General features: G+C 37.2%; 1 protein-coding gene across 2 annotated transcripts; it reads left to right on the top strand.

The window, feature by feature from the left end:
• Positions 1-31: 31 nt before the first annotated feature.
• On the top strand, positions 32-27,952 carry LOC121349133 (transmembrane 9 superfamily member 2-like). 2 transcript variants are annotated; one of them, XM_041459251.1, is made up of 17 exons: positions 32-250; positions 622-689; positions 1,988-2,081; positions 3,667-3,794; positions 4,019-4,148; positions 5,110-5,237; positions 6,467-6,578; positions 8,683-8,762; positions 9,674-9,782; positions 12,955-13,087; positions 14,177-14,296; positions 14,470-14,527; positions 17,403-17,562; positions 18,237-18,388; positions 19,382-19,493; positions 19,910-20,081; positions 27,312-27,952. In XM_041459251.1, the coding sequence occupies exons 1-17, from the start codon at positions 134-136 to the stop codon at positions 27,377-27,379; spliced, it is 1,941 nt and encodes a 646-aa protein (XP_041315185.1). In that variant the 5' UTR covers positions 32-133; the 3' UTR covers positions 27,380-27,952. The 2 variants fall into 2 exon arrangements, with proteins under 2 accessions (XP_041315185.1, XP_041315186.1); XM_041459252.1 differs by lacking the exon at positions 1,988-2,081 and having other exon boundaries at positions 188-250.

Here is a 27,952-nt window from a genome sequence, read left to right as displayed (position 1 = left end):
CCGTGGCCCCGACCCGGCCGTGACGCGCTGCCCCCGCCTCCGACTGTGCTGGGGCCGCCTCCGCAAGGCGCTGCCCGGGGCGGTCAGGGCTGCCGCTGCGCCTCATGGTGCCTTTGACCGTCCAGGCTGCAAGATGAGGCTGCTGCTGGCCGCACTCTTGCTGGTGGCGCCTCTCGGCGCCGCCTTCTACCTGCCCGGATTGGCGCCTGTCAGCTTCTGTGAGGAGAGCGAGGAGACCGAGAGCTGCAAGGTGAGAGCCGCACGGGCGGGCCCGACGTGGGCCGTCCCCTCGCCCTGCCCCGCGCGGGGCTCTCCGGCGAGGGGACTCCGCGGGGTATTCCCAGTCCCGCTGCTCACGGGTGTCCTGCCGCGGGCGGCAGCCTCTGCTCCGGGAAGACAGGCACCTCTAGCTGGTATTCCCTTTTCCCGCTGAACTTTACAGCCAGCGCTGGGAGGACCCTTAGCTCCTTGTTCCAGGCGTGGCCGGGGCCTGTCAGCAGCCAAGGGTAACTCACCGTGGTGTACCACAATTTACTAGTTAGCCTCGCGTTTCGTACCAGCCACACGTTTGTTTCTGAAAGTCCGTATTTTCATGCTTTTTCTCCTCCTTTCCTGTTTCAGTCACTAATTGAGCTCTTCGTGAACCGGCTGGACTCTGTTGAATCAGTTCTGCCGTACGAATATGATGCGTAAGTACATCCCAATAGTTTTCCAGAAGTGTTTGAAAAGACGCTTTTCTGTTTACTGTAAGGGTGTCAGTATTTTGGCTGTAGGGATGGAAGAGTGAATCCGAGGCTCAGTGGCAGGAATGAAGTACAAGAAGGTGGGAAGGCTGAAGGCCACACCTGTGCCGCCTGACCGTCCTCAGTTATTGTTAAAAAAAAAGGCTGCAGGGTTTTTTACGGGTGCATTTTTTTGAGCTGAGTACAAGATTTAGTATGGACTGTTTGACATATTTTGAAAGTTCTTTCTGCTAGGCAAATCTAGGCCATAAGATGCTTTGAGTTCCGTTTTTTTCCTGATAATTGAAAGAAACTCGAAGACCAGTCACTGTTAACTTTCCTTTTTTTTTGCCAAAGCTCTGTAGCTAATTCTTGGTTTTTTGGTTTTGGTTTTGTTTAATTTTGCTTCTTTTATATGAAAACTTCTATCTGCTTTTGCAGATATTTATAGGCCTACAAAGCAATGATAAACAATGTGATTTGCAGTCTTGCTGTTGGGCACAGAAAAGAAAACTTGCAGGTGTTTTGGTTCTTTCCCTGGGCAGTGCAGCAGTAGAAGTAAGACCAAAGAGTAGCTAAGAAATCCCCCGTTTCTATTTCCATTAAACTTTATGGAAGCTGGTGAATTTAGGACCATTGATTGAGGAAAAGTACTTATGTACCAAAGATAAGTATGGATTTATTTGTTGTTGTGTTGGGGTTTTTTTAACATAACGTGCTGCTACCTGTGTTTAATGAAAAGCCAGAATGGTTACATTCTCCCGTATTCAGCAGTTTCAGGCTGTACGTAGCTGAAAAGAATTGGTGAATGCTGTTTGACAGTGTGGTACTGTAAGACTAAAAGCACTTTCCTTCTTTGAAATGTATCTCATGTTAAATGCTATTTGTAAATATTCCTTTAAGAAAGGAGTGTAGTTTTTCAGAAACTTTTTGCAGGAGAAATGAAAAATCTGTAGCATAGAGCCTTTTTTCCCACAAAATGAAACATTCTACTGTTTGTTTAAATTGCCATTTGAAAAGGATGGGTGAACTAAACATCGTGCATTTTGTTAAAGATATGCTGGAATATGTATTGGTTGAAATTGATACTAAAATAGATACCAGCTTTCTTTGCAAAGGCTCTCAGATTTTTAACTACCTGTGGCTGAACTGTTTAAAAAATCATGAAAACTACTAAGGACATAATTTAAGAATTTGTTTTAGGCTCATATTTACAGTTATATGTCAATTAAAAGTAAAAGGGAATATTTGCTACTTTTTTCCAGTTTTGATTTCTGTCAAGACAAGGAAGAGAAAAGACCATCAGAAAATCTTGGACAAGTGCTGTTTGGGGAGAGAATAGCATCGTCTCCATATAAGGTTATTTTATCTCTTGAAGTTGATCCTGTTTAAATTTGATAGCTGTTTTTCTGATGGCTCTAATCCATAGACATAGCTGAAGATTTGATGACTGAGTGATTATTTTTGTTTATATTTTTTAACAGAACCACTATGGAGTTCGTGTAATAAAACCCAATAAAACTCCTCCCAACCCAAAGGCATCTTAGGTTGGTTAGTTACAGTTAGAAACTGGGCAAGTGATCACCCTTCTTTCCTGTTGCTCTGTGGTAGAGAAGTCCAGAAATTATATCTTAGGTAGTTATTTAATAGCTGGATGTAAGGTGTGCTAGATGATGTGAAATAATTGGTTTATTAAATGTAACATTGGAGACTATAAAGTGATAGTTCAGAAACTGTTTCATATACTTGGTTGTAGTATTGGGCAACTTCCAGAGTGGGAAGGAGGAATTAGGTTATGGCTTTCTGGCAGCTTTTCTCTGCTTGTACATATTTATCATCTGCTGTCTGGAACCAAATTTGTCAGTGTTGATGCATATCACTTGGAACCTTCTGTAAAATAAATGTATGGAAATATTTTGTGGATTGGGTATGTGGTATTTTTCTCTATCTTGCCCTGCATTAGCAATGACTAAATGTAGCATATCTAAAAAGCTGTGCCATCAACTTGGGACAGTTATTAGCAGTGGAGGAGCTGTGGTCAAACAGTGGCTCTTGGTGTTTGAGAGCCGTTTGGTGTTCAAATACAGTTTCCAGACTTGGATTTGCCAGTGAAGCTGAAGACTGTACTGTGTGTGTGTGTGATGGTTGCTAGATAATCCAAATCCCTGTGAGAAAAAGAGGCAGCGGTGTCTGAGTCTGCTGCTGCTCAGCCTTAAGGGACCTGATCACATCTTTTCATTAGTCTGTTAAGTAGGTGATGCCCTCTCCCTTATATGAACTGCTCTTAGAAATCTCCTTGATTCTCTGAGCTAATGTAATTTTAAGTCTTACGACTAGTGGTCACAAGAAGCTTTTAAATATATAGCATAATGGGTCATTTGGATTGGATATGTACTGAATAGATTAAGTGTTATAACAGCTGTTTGAAATGGCTGTACCCAACAGTAATTAGAAAGTGCTGTTCCTGGTTAGCATTTGGGCCTTGATAATATTAGAATTTTCAGTCATGTTTTAAGCTCACTAATAGGTAAATATTAACTGGGTTAGAAGTTGGAGATGCAAATTTGAGTGTGTGTGTGTTAGGTGATGTCTGTGCTTGAAGCTTAGATATTGTACAACTTGTGCTTTTGGCAGCCTTATCTAACTTGATTGTCATGAAGAAAACCAGCTAATGTTAACATGAAACATTCAACAATGGTGTAGTGAAAGTCTGTTTTAGCCCATGATGAAATGATCAAAATAAAACAAACTGGTAAAAGAAAAAGCAGTACTTTTTGTACTAATTTTAAATTTTCAGTCCACAGGATTTATCTTTCAGAAACTTGTAGTAAGGAGCTAAAGTAGCTAAAAAAACCCTCCCTACTTTACCTAAAAAAAACTCAAAATGCTAAAAGATCTTTGAAGCAAAATTGAAGTGACTTTTTTTTGTGTGCTTTTTTAATAGTTCACTTTTAAAAAGCAAGAAACTTGCAAGAAGGTTTGTACAAGATCATATGACCCAGGAAACAGTGCTGATAAAAGCAAACTGGCTTTTTTGAAGAAAGGAATGCAATTGAATTATCAGCATCACTGGTAAGGCAAGACATATGCTTGAGGTTGGGTTTATTTTCTGCTTTTGGATATTTGTTACCTATGTTTTAAGTGGTTGCTTTCTTCCTTTTGTGTGATGGTTGTCTCTTTACTGTGCATCTTGTAGGCACTACTGAAAAGTGTGTGCATTACATGAATGTGAAATGTCACTGTGAAGTGAGGTGCACCCCTTTCTGAGGACATGTTCTTTGATGATTTCTGTCTAGGATTATCGATAACATGCCTGTAACGTGGTGTTATGATGTGGAAGATGGACAAAAATACTGTAATCCAGGATTTCCAATAGGATGTTTTGTTACTCCAGATGGTAGAGTTAAAGATGCTTGTGTTATAAATGTAAGTGGTGGAACTTTCTTTGTTAGTATAGGGTGGTTTCATTTGTGGTTTTACTTTCAGGCTTGCTTTTCCTGAGAAAGAGCAGATATGTTTGTAAACATGCTTAATGTTCAGACTGTGGGCACTGGCAGAGCTGAGTGCTGCTAGTGTGTACAGTGACTCACTGATTCAGTTTTCCAAATAAAATGTTTTTACAGGTCTTTGACTAATATATGTTTTATAAAGCTATAGAAGAATGGTGTGGGTGTTCAAAAGGCTTAAAAAAATTGAGGTTTTATTCTGAAATTTCACGTGTATCCATCCTAGTACCTATTCATTTTTTGTCTATGTCATGTTCATGTGCAAGATGTTCTTTTATCAGTTATCAGATAGAAGCTTTCTAGTGAAGTCCTAGAAATGAGCTCTGTGTTCTAGTTGCAAAAGTCATGTCTAGCACAGTTTACAAGTTAAATGTGTCAGGGTTTTCCCAGGAGGCTGAAGGATAAAAAACATAGCTGTGACAGGGAAAATTATGTTGACAGTTGGAAATGTGTCAGTCATCCTGGGAGTTCCATTGTGAGCTAGTACAATTACAGATAATAGCGATAGTTTTATCCCTCCTGGGTGAGGGACAGCACTCCTCTTGGTGAGGAGAAAGCTTTCCATGACTCTGCTCTACTACTTGACCTGCTGCTGGCATGCAGTGCAGTCAGTTCATTTGTATGCAGCAGGTCTGATGCTTCTTTGAAGTGTTGCATTTATCATGCACGTTGAGTTTACTCTGTCTACAGTGACCTTCCAACTCAGTTACTCCTCAGGCTCCCCAGACTCTTGAAAGTGATCTTTTATACAGGTTATATTAATGTTGGAGTGTTTGCCATTGTTGTTCCTTCATACAACACTAGTCTCATGCTAAAGTTCTTGACTTCTTGCGCCCTCTCCTGTTGGAGAAGTTGCTCAGTCTCCTGATCATGTTTTGTAGTCAGAGTTTAACAAGAAGAACACTTTCTACCTCTTCAACCACGTTGACATAACAATCATGTACCACAGTGGGAAGGATGAAAACTGGCCTGGTGCAAGACTGGTGATGGCAAGACTGAGACCACAAAGGTAATTGTGCATTAAAGCATCAGGTTCTGGTACTTTGGAGTCCTAACAGCAGTTCCAGAGAGAACAGTTCCTTAGAGAAGTTACGGGAGTTAATAAATTCTGAGGAACTTGTTATTCTGACTTCTGGTAAAGCTTTCAGTGTGCTGGTTTATGTCTGGAGCTGTTTAAAAGGACAGTTCCACAACTGTAAATATAATTCAATCTTGTTTTAAAGTGTTTCCCAAAGTCCCTTGTGATAGAAAAGCTGCTTATGCAGACTTTTAGAACCTGACCCAAACAGAGCCTTTTTCATGTTTTGGTTGATTTGTATCTGGGTGTGCATGTTTTCAGATACACTGAGAAACATCCTTTTACTGAGTAACAGTTTCCCATGTCAGATCTGTTACCTGTCTCCCAAACATACTTTGGATGAATGTACAGGTGTACTTTTCCTGTGTAAGTTTATATACAGAAGTATAGTTGAAATACCATGTTAACACTGCTATTCAGAACTGCAGATGGCAACAACTAATTTCCTAAGAAGACTAACTGATTTTCTCAAACAGTAGCTGCTTAGTTTTTATGTTGACCAGAATGGAGATGCAATAACACTAAGAGTGGAGATGCAACTCTCTGTCAGAAGAACACTGGAGCAACTACTTTGGCCTCTGATCAATCTGTTCATACACAGTTCATATTTTTCTGTATTTGAAAACAGTTCATATTTTTCTGTATTTGAAAACTGCAGCCCAGTTATAAAATTTCAAAGTAGGTGGTTTTTTTTATAGCTAAACTTTTCTCTCTTTTCTATAGAGGTTAAGTAAGTTAATAAATTACACTGCTACAGTTTCTGAAGTCATACAGCCATGCTTGGTACAGCATGACTTGATTGTACTAGGTTTTTCTCTTGTAAAGGTAAAGTGTTTTTTTTGTGAATTATACTTGCTATGCAATTTTATTCCTTCCAGGAGTGCCAGGAAGATTCTACCTATCTTACTCATTTTTTCATAAATGCTTTGTCAGTAGCATCCTGAATGGCTGAGAAACGAGAATTTCCCTTTTCCCTGGCAGTGCAGACCACGAGGGGGCACTTAGTTTGTACATAACCTTAATTTTGTCATTCTCTGACCAGGTACTTTGCTTCAACCTTGAAGCTCTCATGGTGGGGAGTATTTCTGGTTGGAGCACAATGCTAAATTTTTTTAAAGAAAATTTAAGTTTTAAAAACTTTAACTTCTTTTCCCTGTTAGCTACAAGCATACAGATGAGAACAACTTAAGCTGTGAAGGCCCACCTATGGAGATTCCTGGAGAATTCACCAGTAAACTGAATTTGGTTTACACCTACTCTGTGACATTTGAAGTAAGTATTAAATCTGTTGCGTGAATGCGTAATTCCACAAAAGAGTGAAATCAGAGCAATTGGATAACTTGCTAATAGCCATTAGTGGATTACAGCAGTGTAAATTCCGTAAGGATGGTCTTGTGAAGTATTTTTCTGAAAATATTAATAGGTTTTTTGTTCCTGTAACTTAAGTGACCCTATGAAAATATAATTGAAGGCCTTTTTTCCCCCAAGTGTTTTACTACTAATAGAAAATTAGCAGATCGAGTAGCTGGAAGAGTTGTTGAGGTAAACTCTGCTCTCAGATTTCAGTCAGGCTGCTGAGAGTCTTACATTAAAGAACAGTGTATATTTGGGGACATTTTCTTTGTTAAATGTTGACTGTAAAGTTTTATCTCATAAAGTTGCAGGGTTTGTTTCATTTTGTGTGGTTTTTATTTTGTTCACTGGCTTTTTCTTGAGTATGTGATCATTTATTTTTTACAATTAATACTCTAATGTTTACTAATACACTAATGCTTTATTCAGCCTGTAATGAGTTAGGAGGAAGTTTCTTTCTGGCAAATGGGTCTTTACCCCAGCACGGAAAGCGAGCCTCCTGTGGGTGTGACTATAATTTGATTCAGGCTACTTCAGATCTTGGTACCTCTGTTCCAGTCTGTCCTGAAAGCATGGTTGTTCTTCTGATGTAAGGCACCAGTCTTAGAGGGTTTGGCTTGAGACCACAAGCTCGTTTTGTACAGACAGTGAAGCAGCCATGACATGGCAACAGCTTTCATCCTGCCAAATTGAATTGGATTTGAACCAGTGACCTTGAGGTGCAAGGCTCAGTAGCCTGTTACTTTTCCCTTGAGACACTTTTCAACTCCGATTTTCCTACATTAACGAGCCTTCTTTCATTCACATTTGTGTTTAAATCTTGAGGTAAATTGTGATCCAGAATGTCAGTGTGAACTTTGTCTGGTTATTCATGCAGTGGGTGAGGTGTTAGGGTACACTCTTTCTCTCTGACATGGAGCAGGTAAGGCTCACATCCAGTGGGTTTGGATACTTCCAGCAGGTGGCACTTCAAAACTACTTATTCTCTCTGTCATCCATAAGCCTTGGTTTGAAATAATACCCTCGTGTGTTTTACTTTTTATTAGTAGTTTCAAAATAATTTGGAAGTGTAGTCTTTATCAGTGAGAAGTGTTTATAAATAGGAAAACATCAGTTTAAGAAAGCCTGACTACATAGAGCATAAATATATAACTGGTTTATGGTCCTTTTTAATATGGTGGCTGACTTCTGATGAGAAAGTTACGGTGTCTGCTTTAATTAACTGACATGAACAAGGTATTTAGCACTGTGTGAAAAGTATACATCATCATGGCTCTAATATTTAGTACACAAGTGTACAAAAATGTAAGTATGAGAGCAGTTTGGTACTTCGCTGTACGAACTTAACACTTTGTGAGTAAATAAAGAAATTCAGCAGAACTTCATGCCAGTCAGGGGATAGAATTTGGTAGCAGGACAACATATGTGTACATCCAAAGAAAACAAATGGGGAGGACGGAAAGAGTCGTCAGTTGTAGACATGAAGGTCCATCACAGGAATATCTGGAAATGAAAGTTGTGTGCCAGGAATCAGAGTGGAAAATAGTCTGTATCAGCCAGCAGTATGGCAGAGAGTGAAGAAGCCTGTGCTAAATCCATTAAAAGTGATTAGAAAAACATATTTCTAGTTTCCTCTGGAATTTTACTCTGGGGTATGTTTGACAAAGTTGAAATTTCAAGATCAGTGTGCTATGCTGGGAAAATCTTGTAGTGATGGCATAATTGTTTTTCAGCAGTTGGGATCTGCAGGTAGCTACATCCCAAATCATGGAAAGATGAGGCTTAGTGAAGCCTAATTTAAAGGTAGAAGATGTGGATAGGAGATTTCAATGAAAATATACTCTTTTAGAGTCTCTAAAGATGAATTAATGCAAGAGAGAGGTCTTACATCCAGTGTTGATACCAAGCTTAGAAATGAATGCTGACTGGAAGGTTTGGGAAGAGATGTGGTATGCTAATTTCCTCTTGGAGACTGCAACAAACTTGTACTTATTCTATTAATTACTATTTCATTTCCTTATAGGAAAAGAATAATATTAAGTGGGCTTCCAGGTGGGACTACATTTTGGAGTCCATGCCACATACAAACATCCAGTGGTTTAGGTAAGATTTGCATTTATTCAGTGAGTAACCTTGCAGGGGAGCACAAAGATTTCTTAGTTGTACTTCTAGGGAGATAGAACAATGTCTGTATGTTTTCAGTCAAGAAAACTTTTTGCTTTCATGTGTGAATTAAGTTTTCATCTCTTGGGAGCAACTGTATTACTGCATTTTGTGAAAAGAATGCATCATCAGTATCCAAAAGGAAAACAGCTTGCATTTTTTTACTTTATCATCTCCATTCTGGAGAAATTTTGAGTCATTGCAGCTCTGCAGTGTTCTTGCTATTACTGTCTGGCTTTGACTGCCAAGTAAGAGGTACAAAACATGCATATAATGCATGTTTTGTACTCAGCAGTGACTTACAGTAAAAAGGTCTTTTTTATGAGTAAAAGATTTATGTGAAAAGTTCTTGCTTATTTTATTTCCCTCCATAGCATGGGAATTATACTAAGTAAGTATATAGTTTGTGTTGAAGTGTTAATGTTTTGCAATGTAAATCTTGAAAAGGCTAGTTCAAATAAATTGTTCTCTACAAAATATTAAATGGCACAAAATCCATTTAATTGGTTGATAGATATAAAACCTACTTGTCAGTCTGCTTTAGGAACTGTAGCTGTTTCATCAGGGAAATTACTTCTTAGCTATATAAGGAGGAAAATAAAGCAAAGCCATATGTAACTGTGTTCAGAATTAGCAAGGTATCATGAAATACTGTTTTCCTCACTTCTGTCTCCTAAGAAGTCACAGACTTTTAAGTTGTGTACCTTTATCTTCTCTGGATGGGAAAATACTGAAAGGTCTGAATATCTAAGGCTTTTCCTCAGATCTGAGCTGTACGTGTAGTATGATCTGGTACATCTCCTGAAACCTGAATAACTGGATTCAAAGTTTGACTTTTTCTTTATCTACAGTATAATGAATTCCCTCGTAATTGTTCTGTTCTTATCTGGCATGGTGGCTATGATCATTCTGAGGACTCTTCATAAAGATATTGCAAGATACAACCAGATCGACTCTTCTGTGAGTAAAATTTACAGCTTTGACATGAGCACATTTCTCTGTCCTCTGTCTCTTAGTTTTGAGTACAGTGTTGAGAGATGTATAACTATGATGAGTTTGATACGTGCTAATATCTCTGGGGGTTAAAAATTATTGGAGATATTCTGATTAACATAGGCTGATACAAATTGATGTTATCTGTGGCTGGAAACTGTGGTGGAATCACTTTGTTTAGTTAGGAGATCATAATATTGCAGTTCATGTGCAATACAGCTTCTGACCTCTAGCTGTGTTAGAGCTACTTGGTGTGTAAATGATATTTTATTTTATTTGTAAATACAGTTCCCATGGTCATCACTGTGTTAAACTGAGTCTAGTTTGTTTAAATTGCCATCCGACTGAACCCGTTGTGAGTTCTTTTGCGATACGTACTCCTTAAAATGGGAAAGCTGCAGGTTTCTCTAATGGAAGAGAATATAACTGATTGTGAATTGGAAAGACTTGACCAGTAAACCTAGAGTAATTTTTACTCAGCCTTTTACTCATTGGTAAAAGTGGTATCTGCAACACAAGGATGAGAAGTAATGTCAGATGCAACAAAGGTTTGAATTTTCACTTTTGTTGCTCTCTGTCTGCTTAAAGAAATACTTAAAAATGCATAAAAATGTTTCATATTGCTACTAAAACAACCTAGTATTCTGTAAATTCTGTGTGAAAATACTTCTGTTCTTCTTTGTGGTTTTAATATTGAATATCTTTTGTTAATGTAAATCCAGACATTGATTTAAAGTGGAATGATTTTTCTCGCATCCTTTAACTGATAGTTTTTGTGAGGCTTCTGTTTGATCTCTCAATTAAATTGTGTTCAATATTTTATACTGTGTTGTCTTTATTAGTTGATCATTCTTAATGTGATAAAGAGCAAGACTTGTAGAAGCTTGATGAGTTTTTATGAGTAACATCAGGGATAGGTGTGACTTTTAGAAAGCCACAGTTTTTTATTTTCTTGCCAGGTGTGAGAGACGTAAAGCTCTGTTGCAGCTCAAGGAGCTTATTTAAAAAGGTGTGAAATAATTGTGCAAAAGAGGATGTGGGCTGAAGAAGATGCAGGGAAGCAAAGTAGTATCTCACATTTAGGGGGTGCTGGTGACTGTACTTCAGAAGAGATCGATGCACCACCCAGTGACTGTGGTCTTAGAATGTGCATTTAATGTTTCAGCTGATGCTAGCTGGCTTTTAGTGTGATATGGATTTAGTGAGACATTCATTAATGAAGTGTTCAGAAATCATTAGATTACTTTTAGGGTCTTATGACTAAGAGAGGATTCCTGAACTGAAGAGAACTCTTGTCAGTATGTATTCACCAGTGAGAGGTAACTCCCCCTGCCCCCCACTAAAATCTGTTTGATACTGACTGCTTGAATGTAGGGTACTTAAATCTTCATTAGAATGTTTTGAGAACTAAGCTAAATTAATGGGTAAGATGAGGATTACTGCACCTTTGAAAAGTTTAGAGTAATTTTGCTCTAATATTTTTGAAACCCTAAAGTATAGCTTACTACTTGGTTTAGTTGTATAGTTCTTATTATGTTGTAAGGTTAGCGATATGAAATACTGCTGAATTTTTTTAACAGCAGTCTGAAAAATACTCTGACTCACAGCTAATTAGCCAGTAGTGAAATAACCTAATTAAACACAAAGCTTTGAGGCAAACTGCAGTGCATAGGCTTATACAGGATAAATCAAGGGTCTCAATCTACCAGACTTAGTTTTCCTTTATTTCTTAAATGAAGATAATTACCATGTAGCTATTTGTTTTAAAGTTCACACTAGAACCAGAAGGTGTCTTTTGAGTCCATTCCCCAGATGAGTTGTTGACAAGGATTCTGTACAAGTCATTTCAAATCTGTAAACATTTTCTATCAGGAAGTGAAGTACTAAGCATTTATTCCTGCTTAGTGTTCACCATTTTGGAAATGGAGATTTGCTTCAGGTGGTAACCTTTGCAACGCTTTCATTCCTTACTTACAACTACCTGGGAAAAGCCTTTCTTCTGTCTTACCTCAGCAGTTTTCTCGTTATTATCACAATTAGTTCAAGTTCAGACTTACAGGAAGTCTTGTATTTATGCTTCTTTGACCAAACAAATCCTTCTTTGCTGGAAGAACACTGATATGTTGGAATTATACCTGTATATCTGGTATAGTTTTCTATCAGGTATGGGGTGTGGTTTTATATTTTAATCAGTGTTTAATAGTTTGATACTGTTTATCAGTGTTTAATAGTTTTCAATTTTTGTATTCATATATCAGCCTTTTGAGGGTCATTTCTAGCAAGCAGAGGTATCAGTGTGGGGAAAGCAAAGACAGTCTTCCAGAAAAAGAAAAGCTACATCATCTGTTGCAATTTAAGGTGCTCTATGTCATTCACCAGTGTGGTCTGCTTTCTTTCTTACCCTGTTTTTCAGCAAGCTTTAATTGTAGTGATAAACAGTCCTTTGAACTGAACTCAGTGTTACACTGAATGTAACCTGTAGATTTTAACTTTACGAGCAGTAGAGGGTCTTCTTGTGGGGTTGATTATCTGTGGTTGTGTGTATTAGTTTTGTTGTTTGGTTGTTTTTTGTGAGGGGAGGGATCTGTTTTGAGTGATTTTATTGAAAAGTTTTGGTTCCTTAGAGCCACTAGACTGAGGCTTCCCCCTCCCCATTCCATCCATTCATCCATTCACCTCTGGCAGTGGGCCAGAGTGTTTGTACTTGTCCCCCATGATTCCGGGGTGCAAACTTCCTTTTGGAGTTCAGAGATAGTTTCATTCTTTTCCAATATTGTCATTGAAACCAATGGACTTTGACATCAAAACAGAAAAAAATAAATGCATGAACTAGATGGAAGTTACAACTAAACTGAATGCTTTGTTTTAGTTTGAATTTAGAGTGGTGTTCTATGGTTTGACTAATTACATTTGCTTTTTCTTGCTTTAGGAGATGAGAATTTTCTTGATAAATCTTGCCTTTTTCACTGAACCATTAGGGGGTTATAAAATCAATGAGTGATGCATCAGATGCAATTAGTCTGGCTTTGGATCTTAACTGGAAGCTAATCAAAATTTAAATATGTATTTTGCATCTTGTTTGTGTTAATTCACTACTGCATTATGTATTGCTGCTAAAGACATTGTTGATTTTATACAGGAAGATGCCCAAGAGGAATTTGGCTGGAAGCTGGTCCATGGAGATGTGTTTAGACCTCCAAGGAAGGGAATGTTACTGTCTGTCTTTTTGGGCCAAGGAACCCAAATTTTCATTATGACGTTTATTACTTTGTGTAAGTGACTTCATTAAGGTGATGTGTATGTAGTGTAATAGTAGTAAGAAAGATGCAATATTATTATATAGTAGCCTTCTTTTGGAAATAAAGTTCTTCCTTTAGTAACATAAAATATTAAGGCAATTTTATAACAGTAATTAGATAGCTTTAGTAATGCTGTTGTAAGCGTTGTCATTGAAAACTTCATGATATCTGGGCTAATGCTGATTCTTCATGAATTCAAAAATCAAACTTCCTTCTTACAAGTTTTTTTAAAAAAACCACAATTTTGCATGGTGTAAATTATCCAAGGGTCCAGTAATGCAAGTTCAAAGATGTAATCAAAGCTTTAATGTTCTGGGAGCCCTTTCTGTCCAGTATGTTTGACATGAGGCTGCAGCCGTACAGAAATATGAGCAAGAGTGCACGCCAGTGAAATAGTACTGATACAATGTTGAGATAATGATAGCCTACCATAAATAGCTGTATATGCATGTGATTATGTAGCCTGTCACAAGATGCTATTTTATTATTGGTTATCTGTAAAGTTTACGAGAATTCCTTTTTTTACTGTACAGTAGAATTGGAAAGTACACTGATACTTAGTACAAAAGAAGACTCTTTCAAGTTTTGTTTTCCAGGTTTAACTCAGATTTTGGTCTTTCATAGGGGAGCTGCTTTTTTCTATTTATTGCAAGATACAGTAAAATTACTAGAATTTTCTTGATAGGCTTGTCTATCAGTGTTGATCACAACTCTGTATCTTGCTTAGTAATGATAGTTTCCTGTGCAATCAGTGTAGTAGTATAGAAAGAAACTGGTGGCAAGACAAAATGCTTTTGATGGGTGGTGGCATTTTATTTTTCAGCATTTTGGCTATGAGAAGTTTTCTACTTAAGAGATGAGTTGGAAATAATGCTTTTGAATGAAACAGTGCCATTAGGGGTATGTTCATGTAATGAGGTTCATGTAATGAGTACAAGAGCTTATGCACTCATACTTCATTTAAATACGTGGTAGTGAAAGGGATAAACCTTCACAGTGAACTGTGTTGCAGGGATATTTTGACCTGTGTCCACAAATAACTAAATATTTTTGTTTCTTTAGTCCTAGCTTGCCTTGGTTTCCTTTCTCCTGCCAACCGTGGTGCTCTGATGACCTGTGCAGTTGTATTGTGGGTCTTACTGGGAACTCCAGCTGGTTATGTGTCTGCTAGAATGTACAAGAGTAAGTACATGCATTTATTTAATGTGACTCAAAGTGTTAAATTCAGAAATGCTGGGCTGAGTATGTACCACCAATTGGACCTGGTGTCTCAGTGTATCTGCTTCTTGCTGCCATTGTGTAAAACAGTTGGAAAAAGTCTTGACCTTGAAATTGTTTCTACTTTTTCTCCTCAGCATTCAGAGGAGAGAAGTGGAAGACCAATGTCTTGCTTACAGCTCTGCTCTGCCCTGGGTTAGTATTGTTTCCCCTCATCTTTCTTTTATTCTTAAGTATAAATGAATCGGAAGTGGGAAGGAGTTGGGGAAAAGCCAATTGTTACGATGCTTGTCTGTGTGATTTTGTTTGTGGTTCTCCCAAGCTGCTGTTCCTTTTGTGCACTGCCTATCTGTCACTACAAAGAAAAGTGAATTCTGAGGAGCTGGAGCCTGGTACAGCTAGAACACAGCTTCTTGGCTTCTTGTTTTGTTGTCAGGTGCGGGGGTAGGAGGAATGGGGCAACTCTCTTGCAAGGTTGTGTCACAGCCTTTGGGAATCACTGCACCAGAGCATTGGGCACAGTGCTGGGGTAATTCCAGTTTGGTACTGCAATACCAGGTAATTCTGGTTATAATCTTCTTACATGTGAAAAACACGGTTCACTCTCCTGTAAAAATTTAGAAAGTTTAATAGATGACAATAGGAGACAAAAACAATAAAGCGAAGATGTTATGGCTGGGTGTGTCTTGGCACTCAGCCAAGAGCACACTTGCTGTTTTGGAAAACACCCTTTATATACCATTTCTATTGCATCAGCTTGTTACATATTCATAAACAATTATGCATAGTAAACTTTTTCCCAAACTAGTTTACATGTTCCAGGAACTATTTTACATGGCCCCTCCTTGGGTCTGCCTTTTTAGAACATGCGTGTTTCTTGGCTGTGGTTTTGGCTCCTTCTCTTTATCACTTCCACTTTGGGCCTTGGTCCATACTTTCTTCAGACAGTGAGTGCTGATAGTTGGCATATCTGTAGCAGGTGTCCTCATCATATGTTCATTGGATGCTATCCCATCCAAGCAGGCATTTTAACACAAGCATACTTATATCAGCTATTTCACTACTATGTCTAAGCTTAATTAATAACAGAAATAAAAATTATATCTTTATAGCAAAGTTACTTTAACATCAGACATATAGAATCCATTTTAATATTTGCAAAAGCCAATATTATAATATGTATCTATAATATTACATGAATGTAGGTGGTTTCCAGTTTGGGATGTGGCTGTAGCGTGTCTCATACTATTTAGTGTGGGCAATACTGTCCTGCCTGGGAAGGGCAATAGCACTTCAGCCTTTTGTTTTCTCATAGCTCTTATGACCTTCTTGGAGAATTAATGGGGAGAGGGAGCAGAAATTAATTTCTTCTCCAAGTTTTCCATGTTTCTTGGTTATATCACTTGGCAAATATTTTTGGCAAAAGTGGAGGAAAAGATTGTAAGTTTCTTAAGGTATTTTTTCCCCAAAAACACCTCAGAATGAATAAAACATGGCTTGGCTTCAAGTAAAGCAGAATTTCATCAAATTAAAGGTAATGTACCCGATAACAACCAAGTCTAGTGTTTCCGTGAGAAATCTTACTTTTTAAGAGAATGTGCTTCAGTCTCCTTGCTGTCATTTAGATGTTATCAAGAGAGAGAAGAAAATATATATTGATGGAAAGAATACTGTGCTAGTCAGTTAAACTCCCAAATAAATTGAGTTTCACAGAGGAAGTAAAATGACTGAGACTGACAGAACATGAACAGATGCCCTGATTACACTGTGCTAGTTCAGTGAATTTGCATAATATCATAAACAGCCCAAGGCCTTTTTAATCTCAGTAGACTGATGGGAGTTCATATTTGCAGTATTTTTTATAATTGTGGAGGGGGTAAGTGAGGTCTGTGTTACGAGCCTGGGTAGATGATAAAGATTAGAAAGACTTCTAAAATGGATTTGATTTTTATTTTTTGTTAAACAAGATGCTTACACCAGGGGTCGCTTGGGTGTGCTTATTGAACAAGTCCGTTCCCCCAAGCAGTTTTGGCAAGTGTCAGGCCTCTCCTAGGAAAAAAAGGAGCCTATCTGTTGCTCTAATCCTTCCTCCTTCCTTTTTAAATTAAATACTGGGTGTGTATTCACTTCAGGGCAGCTTAAATTCTGTCTCAGGAACACTTTTTTGACAAAACCCAGACAGTGCACTTTACAGGACCCTTTCTGAGGCTGAATTTTCTGTGGTGTATATTTGAATCCAAAAATAATGGCAGTTAGCACAAGCTTTTTTTTATAATGGGTTCCTTTGCAGAATGAACATTCTGCTTTGTTTTCAGAATGGGATGTTCAAAAACTTCATCTCATCTTGATTCAGTAACACCTTGATTCTTGTCTCTTGAGTTGTTTCTAGTTTTTGTCCAGGATGTTTAGAAAATGAGGCAGATGTGTTTAAGGGGGGAGGGAAAAGCAGGTCTGGAGACAAATCATGACTGATGCAGTCTTTATTTAAATTCTCCAGAAGCACAGGCTACTTAGTATGTGTAACTCTATGCTTATACAGATATTTCTGTTGTAGAGCAGAGCCCTCTTTAATCCCCCCTTCCCCTTGTGACACAAACTGCAGCAGCACATTAGAGTCCATGTTGTGAGAGTCCATGGGGCTTCCTCAGTAGGAGATTTTGCTGTCACTGGATTTATTCAGAAGGAATTTACTCTTTAAAAGGGACATAAATAAAGAAAATATTTATGGTTTTAATAGGAAACAAGGTCCAGATAAGGAGTTTTTACATTTATTCTGTACTTTTCCGTTCTCTGTATAGATTTTTTCAATGGCATGTTTCTGTTACTTTTTGGTGTTATGTTCAGAGTCTTTATTTAAATAATGGCTTTACCATAGGTACCTACATTACAAGCATTGGGTGGTGCAGGCATTTTTACTTTACCTGCACCAGTGGTGAAAAAAACTAGGACTGTGGGAAATTGGAAAATTGAAAGAAGCTACATTTATTTTAACTAATTTACATTTTGTAATTCTAAGTGATATTTATTCTTTCTTGAATATTTTAATATATTTTCTGATCTTAATTTTCAGGATTGTCTTTGCTGATTTCTTCATTATGAATCTCATTCTGTGGGTGAAAGGCTCCTCAGCTGCCATCCCGTTTGGCACTTTGGTCGCTATCCTTGCTATGTGGTTTGGAATTTCAGTCCCACTAACCTTTGTTGGTGCCTATTTTGGCTTCAAAGAGAAGGTAGGGCCCTTTGAATACAGATTTGAAATACACCTGTCCTCTGTAATTGAGCCATTGAATCTCTTAAGCAAGAGTTCTAGGCAGGATCTGGTTGGATTGAAACATCTGTGATCCCATGATTGTAAAATGGTATTTTATTGTCTTGATATTGAAACAGAGCATGTGTTTGTAATATCATACCAAACAGTTTTTTCTGTCCATTCACTAGAATCAGGTTTTAATTATGTTCTCGAAGCTCTTACTTGCTTTTTGTGCTTTAGCGGCAATAGTAATATTGCTGAGTAGTACTGCTGGTAGTATTGCTGAGTTTTGAAGTAGTGCTTCAGAGAGGCTTCAGTTTTGTACTGCACTAGCTTGAAGTAATGCCAGACAGCTAAGAAAAAGGTGATGTTATTGGATTTTTTAAAATTTTGTTTTTAGTAAAGGACTGAACAGATTTCTTTTCTTTGTGTTCTGCTTTGATTACTGGCCCACAGTTGGAATGTCTAAAGCACATGAGTTTTTTCCTAGTGATGGACATCAAGTTTGTAGTTTTTTTTGTTTGATAACTTGTGATGGCTTATGAATTAAAATATAGTTATGTTTATCAAATCTTTATATGCTAATACTAGGGAAAAGTTATCTTACTTATGATGTAATAATTCATCTTTTATTTCTAATTCTTTTTTCTGCAGCCTATTGAACATCCAGTGCGTACAAACCAGATTCCTCGCCAAATCCCAGAGCAGTCATTTTTCACAAAGCCATTGCCTGGTATCATCATGGGTGGTATCTTGCCTTTTGGCTGTATTTTTATTCAACTTTTTTTCATTCTGAATAGCATTTGGTGAGTATCACTTTTTTTTTCCTCTATTTTTACAGGTTTGATAATATACACTGTGATTTTGAATGTCCCAAAGCAAATAATAGAAGGAATAAACCAATTTTGAAAGTTTTTGATAATTTTGCAGATTTTATGGAATTTCCGGAATCTTTATATTTATTTCTGTGCTTAGAATTTACAAAACTAATTCTTCTTAAGGAGAACTTCAGAGTATTATATGAGAGTCCTATTGCCTTGTTTTGTCTTCCTGGCTCTGTACAGCACAAATGTGGTTTCATGCTATTGTGGTTTCATGTTGTGGTTAGGTAGAGCCTAATCCATTGTGTTACTGTATTATGATTTATGAAACTAAAGTGATCTAGCAGTTTCAACTGTGTAGATGTAGATCAGAATCAGATCAAGATCTTGGGATTCCATGTTCTGCAAAACAAAGACTCCACTCCCCATGAACAATCCGCTCCACTCCTAAATCTTGTAAAACCTAATCAAGCCGTGCATGAAAAATTAAGCCAGTGCAATCTTTCATTACTTTCCACAATGTAAACGTGAAATGTCTAATACATTGATGTTCAATGGGAAATATTATCCTGAAGGTGCCAGGTTTTAATGGTGTTATCTGTATAGGTTGAGAGATCTTACAGAACAGTTTTCTAAATCAGTTCTTAAATGCAAATATATTAGATTGACTTTTTATATCAGTCTTCAAAAAATGTGTAATGTAACTGTGCTGAAAAGCATAATCAGCTGACAAACAGGTATATTGTGGACTTTCGTAGTTGAAGTTAGCAAATGCTTAAATTTTCTCCTTCTTTATCCTATGAAAGGGAAGAATGGAGGGAATATGCAACTAATACTCCCTCTGTCAAATCCTGTACTGCAGTAATTGTCACCTTCACTCAATTTTATTGACTCAGAATCTGGTGATGTGACACTGAGAATTAACTCAGAGCTTCAACCAAAAATGAGACTCGTGTTTTTATTTGTTTTTAATTTTAGGTCTCATCAGATGTATTACATGTTTGGATTCTTGTTCCTAGTTTTTATAATTCTTCTAATTACATGTTCGGAGGCTACAGTTTTGCTGTGTTACTTCCACCTGTGTGCAGAGGTAAAAGTTGCAGTTCTGATGTAGATATGACTTGTAGCTGGAAGATGTTAGAAATACAGGTGAGGTATGCACATGCACTGTGAAGTGCTGGACACTATGAACTGATTGTGTTTTCAGCCTTGGTATGCCTGTCTTAGCCACTCTTCTGAAATGTGCCTTGTGCTTCAAAATGGTCTGCTGGCAACAGATAAGCCAAACCAAACAGCTTTGATCTTAAGAGTAGTTTCATCTTCCTAGTGGAAGCAATACGACTAACTTTGAAAAGAGAAAATATCTACATGTCATGTTAGAATTTTTCTGAGCTAAATTTTACAGAATTAAATGTGTTCATAAGACAATGTTAATTTTTCACCATCTTATATATATTCCATTTCCTACGTGATGATTCTTAGTGATCAGTTTATTGTTTCTTTCAGGACTATCACTGGTGGTGGAGGTCGTTCTTGACCAGCAGCTTTACAGCAGTTTATCTGTTTATCTATGCAGTCCATTACTTCTTCTCCAAACTCCAGATAACGGGAACTGCCAGCACCATTTTATACTTTGGTTACACAATGATCATGGTCTTGATTTTTTTCCTTTTCACAGGTAAGTACAATGTTCAAATTAAAATTAATATAGAGGGCTCTGGTTTTGACATGAGAAACATTAGGTGAAATTTAGATTACATGAAATATTAAATATAATTTATGACTCTTTAGGTGGTGTTACTTACATGGTTCGTGACACCACACAGCACAGTAAGATTTTTTTTTTTTTTTTTGCATTTTCTTCCTAACTTGAAATTACATATGTTTATGGTAGAATTAATTTTTCTTTTTTGAATATCAATCCATTATATTTTCAAAGGCCTGTTTTTGTTCATTATGATATTGAGTATTAACTTGATTCTGGATTTCATAATTGGTTCTAGAAGTTCTGTAGTTAGAGATAATTTCACTCTGCATATGGAGGATAAAAGATATTTTCAGCTTTCACTATCAACAAGTGAAGGAGGCTGGTGCTGGGGAAGTGAATGTTGACAAGACAGAGTTTTAGTACTGTTAGAGTTGTCTACAGTACTCCAGTGCTGTTAGTGTCGCTAAACCACTTCATAATGATGGAAATGTACCTTAACTGGAGGAACCAATTTGAAATATGGTTCTCCAGTGTTAGTTGTCCAACTTTTCTGATGTAACTCATGCAAACAAAGTCTCTTCCAGAGGATCATGTTAATGTCCACAGTCACTTGACTGAAACAATAATTTTGAGGCTGATTTGATGAGAAATCTCTGCCCAATATACCATATGTTAGTCAAATAAGAAGCTCTTTGAAGGGTACTGTCCTTGAAAAATAGCCATGAGTGTTTTATCATACTGCTGCTGTTGTGTATGTACATTTAACACATGAAGTCAGGTCTTTTAGGTGTCACTGCTTGGCTTCATGAAATACTGCAGTGACAGAACTAGAGAAAATGCTGGTTCAGATATGATGGGTCGTTGATAAAAACAGCCGTGATAGTCACTCCAAAGATTTGTAATAGAGGATTTCTCTGTGGATAGCATGGTAGTTTATATTGTTACTTTTTAACTTCTTCTGCCTGTTTGTTGAAAGCTGCTGTGATTATTTTGTGTTCACTTTGTGAAATGCGTCTTTTAGTTAAATGCAGTTGAAAGAGATTGGCTGAAATAGGTAATGAAGGTAAGTCTTAACATCAAACTTCAAGTTTGTCAGTGTAACAGGGAGAAGGACCTCTTTCATCCTTATGCATTTAATTTTCCTAGTACTGGTTGACATAAGGCAAAAAAGCCACTCTTCATAAAAACCTGAAGAAAATTTTTGTATGTGTTTGAACAAAGCAGTTATGCTGTAGAAATGATATAAAATAATAGTAACTGTCACTTATTGTTGGTTTTTGTTCTTTAGAAATGTTCTAAAAAACAAGGAGGATTTAATTTTTCTGTTTTTTTAATTTTTAGAAGGCAAACTTGGAAGTTTGCATATTGCCAGTTAAACCTCTCCTTAAATTGTGGTGAAACAGACAAGTTCCAGATGTCTTCTATAGTGTCTGTCTATCTATCTATCTATCTTTTAAAAACCCCATAAATGATAGTCTAAAGTGATTTAGTTACTTTTATGCTAAAGCAATATGTTAATATGTGTCTGAGTTTTAGCATAGGTTAGTTGCTATCCTGCCAATTTCAATATCACTTATAATATGCAAATTGGTAGAATTAAAAATGTCCCTTTCATATATAAAATGATAATTGAAATTGTCATGGCAGCTGCTGAAATGGTATTCAAACCTTCAGATATGCTCATCCTGGAGTTCTTGATATGAAGGCCAGTGAGGCCCCTGAAGTACAATAGTAAACTGTACTGCTGTTATTTTTGCAGCACTGTCTTTTTTCTTTTGAAAAAAAAACCCCACAGTGGTGCGCCCTGTGCTGTTTTTGTAGCTCATGAGGAAAGCTACTACATGGCCCTCCTTTTTTTTTACCTTTAATAGAACAGCTAGTCACTAGAAAGCTAATGGGTACAACAGATGCACAGAGTGCATAATAAATCCTTGCTAACGTAAAATGCTGTGATAACTTTCTTTTCCATATTTAGTTAGCTGATCGATTTTGGGCCTGAAGTGTACGCTGTTCTAGATAAATGGCACAAACAGTAGACACCTAACTTTGCTTTATTTTGTAAAATATTCCTTAGCAGACATTGTTTTACAAAGTAAGGGTTCAGTCCTTCACAGTTTCTGGAGGTGAAGAAGTTTGCTAGTGTAATGTTACACATGGTTTGCATTAACAGCCTTCCAAAAATGGGACCTGGATCTGTTCCACTTAAGTTAGCACTAGGTATTTTGGTTTTCTCTATTCTTGCCTACTAGGTCTCAGTAACTCTGACAGAAATAAAAGGGGTGGTGTTAATGCCTCCTCCATGGCAGTGCATTGCATTATCCAGGGCATTTCAAAAGGGATCATAATGAATAAGTAAATAGGAACTGAATGCTTGTATACCAACACTGACAGTAATATAATCTGACCGGTGAAATATGATGGTGTGCACACCCAAACCAGACAATTTGATTTTAATGTATAAAGTGCAGCTAATCTTTGAAGAAATAACAAATGTGGTTGGATGGAGGTAGCTACATTTTTATATGTATTTTATTTGTGGAGGCAAAAAAATCCTGAACATAGTCAAAGCATGTTTCTTTACAGTGACCTCTATTTTTGAACATCATTTTCACTTGTGAGTTAATGCCATTTTCAAAATTGAGTTTTGATCTTCTGGGTAGATTGTGTTTAGAATCTGAGATGCTGAAGCACCCACCACTGTGCGGTGATTGAAACCAGTATGATACAGAGAGCTTTTAAGGTACATGAGAAGTATCAGCCAAGTGCAGAGTGCTTTTCTATTTGCTTTCTTACAATCTGCTCGTGCTTTGAATTCTTCTTTCTTCATTAAACAATAAAGCTAGAAGAGATGAGTAGAGGAGAAGAGTCTGCTTAATGTATTTTGACATTATTCTTTGGAATAATCCTTGTTTTTAATTTTTAATTTAACCTGGTTTACTAATAACTGTCCCTTACTCAGTTAGATGCTGGCTTTGTGTATAGCATCTTGTTTCTGTGTATCAGAAAGTGGTAGTATGTATATTGCGGACCAGACTATTCAGCAGAATATAAAGCAGAGGACAAGATCATCAAAAAACAATGAAGGTTGTCAGTGTCTCCCCACTACGTGTAAAGGGATTTTTGGACATATCTTGCTTCTTGGCTAAAGAAGTGTCTTGAGTCATCTTCATCTGGGTTCGTGAGTTTTAAATGGCTCTGGCAAAAGATCTTTTACCTGAACCTTCTTAGAATGGTCAATGACATGCAGTGAGCTGCTGTACACTGGGATAGCATCACTTTCCTAGGCTAGTAGGGATTATTTTAAAAGGTAGAATCTTAAAATATGCAGGTCACCTGCTTAGGGGAAAAATAAGGATCTATCCCACAACAGTGAATTCTTCAATGCAGACCATTCAGGTGCTCTTTCATGCAGTTTAATTTGGTGAATGGTTAGGATTGGGTAAAGTAAACACTAGCCAAGAAACTCATTTGTCATATTGGATTAAACCAAACAAACTGATTATAAAGGCTCATTGGAGGAATTGGTGTTAGGCTTGGTGCTGGGTCATTTGGTAGAGATGTGCATGTGAAAGATGTAAAAAACCTTAAAATGTGAAGGAGTTTAGACTAATCAGAAAATAAATGTAATGGTCTCAACTCTTGCAACTAGTGGGGTATTTTACTTATTTGTTTGTGCTTTTAGTTTGTTTGTTGCTTTGTTTGGGTCTTTTTTGTTGTGGGGTTTTTTTTTTTTTTTGGTTTTTTTTTTTTTTTTTAAGTACTTAGTGTTAGAACTTTTTTTTAACAGCTTTTCCAAAGAGCCTTTGGGTATCTGTTCTCTGTCATGTTGTGTTCATTGGTGTCTGTCAGAGAAGCCTGAGCTACAGAGGTGTCCTTCTTGTTGATAGTGCTTCAAAACTTGGGTTTCAGTTTGAATGTGTAACATCCTGGTATGGTCTTATCTAAGTCTTACCTAAATACTTCTCCTGTTCTAATGAGAGGCTCATTTTAATAAGGGATGATGTTAATTTTGGTGCAAAATGAGCTTAGAAAAGTGGTCAAGATTGAAGTGCTACCTATGCTCTTCAAGAAAATACATTTCAAGCCATGCAATGTGATATGGCAGGGTTGGATTTTAACTAGTGCCACTAATAATAGCAATTCTACTGGGTAGAGGTACTGGTGTAGAAAACAGAGTGTGCCGTTATCTGTGTTTTAAGATTGGCTTTAGTCAAAGTAGTTAAAAGGGGAATCTGAAAACCTGTGGTACTTGTCAGCACCGGCCTAAAGATCCAGTGTGAAGTGCTCAAATCTGGAACAAGTGACAAATTTGTGAAATGGGTGTTAAAACACAGAAAATGTGGAAAACATTCTGGCTAGAATTTTCAAACAAGCCACACTAGTTCAGAGGTTTATTTTTTTTCCCCAGTTGCTATTCATTTGCAGATCCCTTTGACTGGGATATTTATTGCTGTGTAGGAAATCAGAAACATTTTTACTGCTTTACCTTTTTTGGGCCTTATAGTGTTCATGGAATCACAAGTATCCGAAGGGCTGAGGGGGGAAAACACACTGAATTTCAGTGGAATCAGGCGCTGTGCTGTGGTTCATGTTCTTAAAAATAGAGGCAAAAATTGAGCTTTTTTTTGCTCTAACATTAGCAATCCTGTAGGTAAAGCTACTGTTCAGGAGAACCTTATAAGTAATGTTCTCTTACCTTATATTAATTTTTGTCCAGTAATACTAGTTGCAATTTCAACACAACTCTGCTGACCTGAGCCTTTAGAAGATTCTAGTCTATTTGGCCCGTGGTTGTTTGTTGTTTTGTTGCTTTTTTGGTTTTTTTTTTTAAAGGGCACTAAAACAACCTAGTTGATTTGGTGTGATTCATTTGCACTCCTAAATCTGCAGTTGGATTTTTAACCTAGTTGAAAACCAGTTTTTAACCTAGTTTGTGCCAGCATCTCTAAACTATTCTGATCTTAGAGCATCAAGTGGCTCTTTAGGAGAGGTACCTTTGACAGGTGATGGGGTCTTTAGTTTAATGTTCTGGTTTTGATATTTCTGGTCCTTAGAGCTATCCACATATGCAGTTTGTAGGATATATTTGTTCATGGGAGGAAAGAAGAAATTAGAGTGTTGGTTAGCCCCAATTATTGATGTAGAGGTAGCAACAGAAGGAATCTGTGCTCACCAGAGAAGGTTCTTACTACCTGTGTCTTGGTGATGAGTGTTGCCTTTCTCTCCTGAATTTATGTTTCAAATCTGGTATGTGGCAAACATACCACTTAAAAAGTGTCTTACTCTGTTTCCAGTACATTGGCAAAATTTTTGATAAAGTTTGAAAAATGAGCAGGGTGTACCTGGTCTTTGATCTGCTAAACATACTTTTTTAGGAGGGGGAGTTGAAAATCAATGTTACTGAAACTCGTGAAAATCTGTCTATAGATAAAATTCTTCACAGCGTGAAGTCTTCAAGTTCTGTTATGACTGAGGCAATGCTTTATAGAAAACTGACGTATTATAAAGATTCAGAGCAACAAGGATCAGAGGAAAATATGTGGATTTAGAGTGTGTTCCCATATTAAGTTGTGGCATGCTCAGAAATCTATGGTAGCTGTCATTCTTGGGATAGTTGTACACTTATGTTATGATAGTACACTTTTTTTCTAGAACAGCAGATAAATTTTCAAGGTATCTAATCTGTTAAACATTTGGAAGAAACTGCTTTCAAAGCCATAAAAGCTTGGAGTGGTTATTTTATAAAAACAGAAGTAGAGACTGAGAATCATTATTAGAACAAAACTGTGAGAGTAAGGTTTAGAGTAACAATGCTGGTATTGGAATATTTGGCACAGTAGGAAGGAGTGAGTTACGACCGTGAACTGCAAAGACTTAGTGATGTCAAGCCTACAAAGGAATTGCATTCCTTGTGTGGTTGCTGTCTCATCTTATATCAACAGCCATAAATCTGCTGTCTCCTACTGTTTCGGAGAACAACAACTGCAAACTTCGAAGGAAGGGGTAATCTGTGGCATATAATAATAGTCTGTCAAAAAGCCTTTAACTGAAAATATACATGGTAGCATGAGGAATGTAAGAATTGACATACAGATAATAAGGATCCCAAGATGGTTGCTTGCTTAGGAAGTGTGTAGATGTGGTCTGAAAGACAGAAATGTATTCTTAATAAAGAATCTTCTAGTTATTAAGTCAGTCACAATAGTGAAAGAGATTGGGGCTGATGTTAAACATGGGCTGTACAGACAGAAAAGGATAATATAAAACTAGAGAGAGCTGAGTGCATGATCTTGTCAGTGCCTGCAGTGGAGCTGGGAAGGGCTGTCCCAGGGCTGGCATGTAGCTGTGGTTTTGAGAGGGAACTCAGTGCAATTGGGATCTTCCTTTTTTTTTGTCTGTTAAGGGTTAACATCTCTGTGGCAATTTACAACTAGGTAAAAGTGTGGTGAGCAGTGCATTGCTTCCTTTAGAGGCTGAAGACCAAATTAATTGAGATTCTGTCTCCTTGCATATGGAGTTGTTCAAGTATTTTAAAAGTAAATGTGATGGACAGTGTCTTTGCAGTTGCCCAATAATAGTGACTGTTGCTGAAAACCACAAATTTGTTCATCAGTTTAAGAATAGAAATTGTTATATACTAATCTCATTCAGTGTTTTGGTTTGTCACTGCTGCTTTCACTTGCTGCTTGCTTCCAGCTGCTGTAGCACTCAGAGCATTCCTTTGCTAAAAGGAAGTAACAGGATACACAGAAGAAGAAATTTCTATTCTCAAGTATAAATAGAGCATGATGAATATAAAACTGGGACAGGTGAATTTTTTCAAGGCCTAGTTATGTGTCATAATTCATAGGTGGCAGTGAAGTATTGTAGACCTAAAAAAATCAGGCAGGGGCTGGCTTGGCGTGTTCGTAAAAGTCAGTTTCTGAATTGGTGCTTGTGTCCCTGCTCATAGTGGTGGCAACACGGCCATCGGTGGTTTAAATGTACATGAAACGGCCTGGTGCCTAAAAGTCATCTTTGATCTAAATCAATAACCTAGCTTGAGGATGAATGTGTGTTGTTAAATTTAAGAAGTGTTGTTTTTCTGGGTAGTTAGCTGGATTACAGTGTTCTGTTCTGTCCTGCTGGGAAGTACATGTTAGATTTCTCTCTCAGGGCAAACTGGAAAATAAACTAACCATTATTACTTTCTTGTTTCAGGGACTATTGGATTTTTTGCCTGCTTCTGGTTTGTAAGTAAGATTTACAGTGTTGTGAAGGTGGACTGAAAAGCTTCAAAGTGTCTTTTGAACATATCCTCCTTGCTGTTTGATAATTTTTACCATGTATTGAGAAACATCCTGTGTAATTATTCTAATTTGTAAAAGTGGAAGACCAGACCACACCATGAAATGCAGATTTTTATTGAAGAAAATGGCACCATTGCCATTTTCATATAAACAAAAATGTTTACATCAGTATACTCATTGAACATGTTAATTATAGTAGTTCAAAAATTATATCCAAGATTTGATTTAGGATGAATAAGAATTCTGTGAAACAGTTTCTTTGAAAAATTGAGTGCATTATGCAGTCCTCCAGCTGAATCTCCTTGTGACTAGGATTTGGGATTTTTTGTTACCTCTTTTGGTTACCATTTATATACCATGAAAGCCTAGGACTGTCGAGTAAATCTATGTAAAATGTGAATTTTTTTAAACTAAACTATGATTGTACATAATAACCTGCACCTTCTTTACAACTAGGTTATCTTCTTACAAATGTACATGCATTTAGTGTAATGTAGACTTTATTAAAAATACCGACACTGGTTTTTGTTCAAATAAAACTGCACAACTCCA

This window comes from Pyrgilauda ruficollis, unplaced genomic scaffold (genome assembly GCF_017590135.1).
Source record: "Pyrgilauda ruficollis isolate IOZ18807 unplaced genomic scaffold, ASM1759013v1 scaffold133, whole genome shotgun sequence".
NCBI classification, from domain to species: domain Eukaryota; kingdom Metazoa; phylum Chordata; class Aves; order Passeriformes; family Passeridae; genus Pyrgilauda; species Pyrgilauda ruficollis.
The sequence above is the reverse complement of the archived record's forward strand: the minus strand, read 5'-3'. Positions and strand labels throughout refer to the sequence as shown.